General features: G+C 50.6%; 1 protein-coding gene across 2 annotated transcripts in view; it reads left to right on the top strand.

Moving 5' to 3' along the window:
• The first annotated feature begins 627 nt into the window (after positions 1-627).
• Positions 628-5,036, top strand: part of LOC116372994 (protein diaphanous homolog 3) — a 211,628-nt gene continuing 207,219 nt past the window's right edge. For both annotated transcript variants that reach the window (XM_031821585.1, XM_031821584.1), the window contains exons 1-2: positions 628-690; positions 2,331-2,460. In XM_031821585.1, the coding sequence (XP_031677445.1) occupies positions 631-690; positions 2,331-2,460 (190 nt within the window). In that variant the 5' untranslated portion in view covers positions 628-630. The remainder of the gene's footprint in view (positions 691-2,330; positions 2,461-5,036) is intronic.

The raw sequence follows: 5,036 nt of genomic DNA, 5'->3' as shown, positions 1-5,036 counted from the left end.
CTCTCTCTCTCTCTCTCTCTCTCTCTCTCTCTCTCTCTCTCCCTGTCTCTCTATGTCTCTCCCTGTCTCTCTATGTCTCTCCCTGTCTCTCTCTCTCCCTGTCTCTCTCTCTCCCTGTCTCTCTCTCTCCCTCTTCTCTCTCTCCCTGTCTCTCTCTCTCCCTGTCTCTCTCTCTCCCTGTCTCTCTCTCTCCCTGTCTCTCTCTCTCCCTGTCTCTCTCTCTCCCTGTCTCTCTCCTCTCCCTGTCTCTCTCTCTCCGTCCCCTGTCTCTCTCTCTCCCTGTCTCTCTCTCTCCTGTCTCTACTCTCTCCCTCTCTCTCTCTCTCCCTGTCGCTCTCTCTCTCCCTCTCTCTCTCTCTCCCTGTCTCTCTCTCTCCCTCTCTCTCTCTCTCCCTGTCTCCTCTCTCTCCCTGCTCTCTCTCTCCCATTGCCGATAATCTGTGTTAACAATAACATATAAACAATGCTTTGAAATGGGACCTCTTCTAAGTTTGAGCTGTTTGATTTCCTTGTACGGCCACCCGTTCTAAAACACCTGGACTGTTGTTGTTGTTGTTGTTGTTGTTGTTGTAGGTGAGGAAGAGCAAGGGGTTCAGCCGGCTGCTGAGCGGTTCTTCTGCTGGCAACTACATGAACGCAGGCTCTCGCAACGCACAGAGCTACGGCTTTGACCTCGGTTCCCTCTGCAAGGTGGGGGGCTACCTGCACACATACACACAACACACACACACACACACACTACTCTCTCGCATTGCACAGAGCTACGGCTTTGACCTCGGTTCCCTCTGCAAGGTGGGGGGGACTACCTACACACACACACACACTACTCTCTCGCAACGCACAGAGCTACGGCTTTGACCTCGGTTCCCTCTGCAAGGTGGGGGGGGCTACCTGCACACACACACACACACACACACACTACTCTCTCGCAACGCACAGATCTACGGCTTTGACCTCGGTTCCCTCTGCAAGGTGGGGGGGGGCTACCTATACACACCACCACACTACTCTCTCGCACGCACAGAGCTATGGCTTTGACCTCGTTCCCTCTGCAAGGTGGGGGGACTACCTGCACACACACACACACACTACTCTCTCCTTCCTAATGGTGTGTAACCTGACTGGGTGTAACCTGACTGGGTGTAACAGTGTGTAACCTGACTGGGTGTAACAGTGTGTAACCTGACTGGGTGTAACCTGACAGGGTGTAACAGTGTGTAACCTGACTGGGTGTAACAGTGTGTAACCTGACTGGGTGTAACATTGTGTAACTGACTGGGTGTAACCTGACCTGAGGGTGTAACAGGGTGGGGTAACCTGACTGGGTGTAACAGTGTGTACCTGACTGGGGTGTAACAGGGTGTAACCTGACAGGGTGTGTAAGCTGACAGGGTTGTAACCTCACTGGGTGTAACCTGACTGGGTGTAACAGGGTGTAACCTGACTGGGTATAACAGTGTGTAACCTGACTGGGTGTAACAGGGTGTAACCTGACTGGTATAACAGTGTGTAACCCTGACTGGGTGTAACAGGGTGTAACCTCACTGGGTGTAACCTGACTGGGTGTAACCAGGGTGTAACCTGACTGGGTGTAACAGGGTGTACCTGACTGGGTGTACAGGGTGTAACCTGACTGGGTTTAACAGGGTGTGACCTGACTGGGTGTAACCTGACTGGGTGTAACAGGGTGTAACCTGACTGGGTGTAACCTGACCGGGTGTTAACAGTGGTAACCTGACTGGGTGTAACCTGACTGGGTGTAACATGGTGTAACCTGACTGGGTGTAACAGTGTGTAACCTGACTGGGTGTAACATGGTGTAACCTGACTGGGTGTAACAGTGTGTAACCTGACTGGGTGTAACAGTGTGTCACCTGACTGGGTGTCACCTGACTGGGTGTCACCTGACTGGGTGTAACAGGGTGTCACCTGACTGGGTGTAACAGGGTGTACCAGTGCGTAACCTGACTGGGTGTAACAAGGTGTAACCTGACTGGGTGTAACAGGGTGTAACCTGACTGGGTGTAACAGGGTGTAACCTGACTGGGTGTAACAGGGTATAACCTGACTGGGTGTAACAGGGTGTAACCTGACTGGGTGTAACAGTGTGTAACCTGACTGGGTGTAACAGTGTGTAACCTGACTGGGTGTAACAGGGTGTAACCTGACTGGGTGTAACAGGGTGTAACAGGGTGTAACCTGACTGGGTGTAACAGGGTGTAACCTGACTGGGTGTAACAGGGTGTAACCTGACTGGGTGTAACAGGGTGTAACCTGACTGGGTTGTAACAGGTGTACCTGACTGGTGTAAACTCTTTTTGTGATTCCAGCTGAAGGACACGAAGTCAGCTGACCAGAAGTCAACGTTGCTCCACTTCCTGGCTGCGGTGTGTGAGGAGGAGTTCCCAGAGGTCACCAAGTTCTCCGACGACCTGCAGCACGTTGACCGAGCCAGCCGAGGTAGGAGACAGACACACACCACAGTCAGCAGAGATCGACACCTACATTTACATGTGTCTGCCAGGTCAGCAATGTGTCGGGATTCCCTTTTCCTGCGCTATTTTCAAATGCTAGTATGCATTCTACAACCAGCAATAGGAACAATATGATAACATAACAACTGATAGCAGTAGCGAACCTCTGTAGCTAACTAGCCAGCTAACCTCTGTAGCTAACTAGCCAGCTAACCTCTGTAGCTAACTAGCCAGCTAACCTCTGTAGCTAACTAGCCAGCTAACCTCTGTAGCTTACTAGCCAGCTAACCTCTGTAGCTAACTAGCCAGCTAACCTCTGTAGCTAACTAGCCAGCTAACCTCTGTAGCTAACTAGGCGGCTAAAATCTGTAGCTAACTAGCCAACTAACCTCTGTAGCTAACTAGCCAACTAACCTCTGTAGCTAACTAGCCATCTAACCTCTGTAGCTAACTAGCCAGCTAACCTCTGTAGCTAACTAGGCAGCTAAAATCTCTAGCTAACTAGCCAGCTAAACTATGTAGCTAACTAGCCAGCTAACCTATTAAGCTAACTAGCCAGCTTACCTCTGTAGCTAACTAGCCAGCTAACCTATGTCGCTAACGAACCAGCTAACCTATGTCGCTAACTAGCCAGCTAACCTGTGTAGCTTACTAGCCAGCTAACCTCTGTCACTAACGAGTCAGTTAACCTCTGTAGCTAACTAGCAAGCTAACCTCTGTTGCTAACTAGCCTGCTAACCTCTGTCGCTAACGAACCAGTTAACCTCTGTAGCTAACTAGCCAGCAATGCAAAAGGGATTGCATAAATCCTAGCCAAACAAAAAAACATGTTTTTCTAAATATTAGCTAGCTGGCTAGCACTTATGAGTCCAGCAAACACCTTCCTCACACGCTTAGTCTCTCCTCCAACGTTACAATGAAAAGGTGCCTCTCGGATCGCAACCCGTTTTCTGGAGAGTGCGGATGCCGTCGCCCCTCCGTACTTGCTTTCTGTAGCCTGATTGTGTGTCCAGACTGAGGAGAAGTCCATACACACACCACAAGGATACTGTGGTGCGTTCACACCCGTCTTTTCAATGTGACTTTTCGTATTTCTGAAAGCGGAAGTCACATGTTTTTATTTATTTTACCTCTATTTAAGAACAAATTCTTATTTTCAATGACGGTCTAGGAACAGTGGGTTAACTGGCCTAGGAACAGTGGGTTAACTGGCCTAGGAACAGTGGGTTAACTGGTCTAGGAACAGTGGGTTAACTGTCTAGGAACAGTGGGTTAACTGGTCTAGGAACAGTGGGTTAACTGGTCTAGGAACAGTGGGTTAACTGGTCTAGGAACAGTGGGTTAACTGGTCTAGGAACAGTGGGTTAACTGGTCTAGGAACAGTGGGTTAACTGTTCTAGGAACAGTGGGTTAACTGGTCTAGGAACAGTGGGTTAACTGGTCTAGGAACAGTGGGTTAACTGGTCTAGGAACAGTGGGTTAACCACAGATTTGTACCTTGTCAGCTCGGGGGTTGAACTGGCAACCGTTCGGTTACTAGGGCAACGCTCTAACCACTAGGCTACCCTGCCGCCCCATGTAAGTGTCAAGTGTGGACACGACCCCAGAAGCATCTCGTGTCCTCTCATGTATTCACTCACACAGTACACATCATTATATATACACACACACACACACACACACACACACACACACACACACACACACACACACACACACACACACACACACACACACACACACACACACACACACACACACTATATCCCCTCTTGTATTCAACACACAGTACATTACAGTAAACACTAGAGCTGCTGAGTGGATAACATCTTCAGATGTAAAGGCTATTACCCACCAGACCAGAGACACTGTGTTACAGACCCAGAGACACTGTGTTCCAGACCCAGAGACACTGTGTTCCAGACCCAGAGACACTGTGTTCCAGACCCAGAGACACTGTGTTCCAGACCCAGAGACACTGTGTTCCAGACCCAGAGACACTGTGTTCCAGACCCAGAGACACTGTGTTCCAGACCCAGAGACACTGTGTTACCCACCAGACCCAGAGACACTGTGTTACCCACCAGACCCAGAGACACTGTGTTCCAGACCCAGAGACACTGTGTTCCAGACCCAGAGACACTGTGTTCCCCACCAGACCCAGAGACACTGTGTTCCCCACCAGACCCAGAGACACTGTGTTCCCCACCAGACCCAGAGACACTGTGTTCCCCACCAGACCCAGAGACAACTGTGTTCCAGACCCAGAGACACTGTGTTCCAGACCCAGAGACACTGTGTTCCAGACCCAGAGACACTGTGTTCCCCACCAGACCCAGAGACACTGTGTTCCCCACCAGACCGAGACACTGTGTTCCCCACCAGACCCAGAGACACTGTGTTCCCCACCAGACCCAGAGACACTGTGTTCCAGACCCAGAGACACTGTGTTCCAGACCCAGAGACACTGTGTTCCCCACCAGACCCAGAGACACTGTGTTCCAGACCCAGAGACACTGTGTTACGCACCAGACCCAGAGACACTGTGTTCCAGACCAAGAG

Source organism: Oncorhynchus kisutch, unplaced genomic scaffold (genome assembly GCF_002021735.2).
Source record: "Oncorhynchus kisutch isolate 150728-3 unplaced genomic scaffold, Okis_V2 scaffold3994, whole genome shotgun sequence".
NCBI classification, from domain to species: domain Eukaryota; kingdom Metazoa; phylum Chordata; class Actinopteri; order Salmoniformes; family Salmonidae; genus Oncorhynchus; species Oncorhynchus kisutch.
Note: the sequence above shows the minus strand (reverse complement) of the source record. Positions and strands in the feature narration are given on the sequence as shown.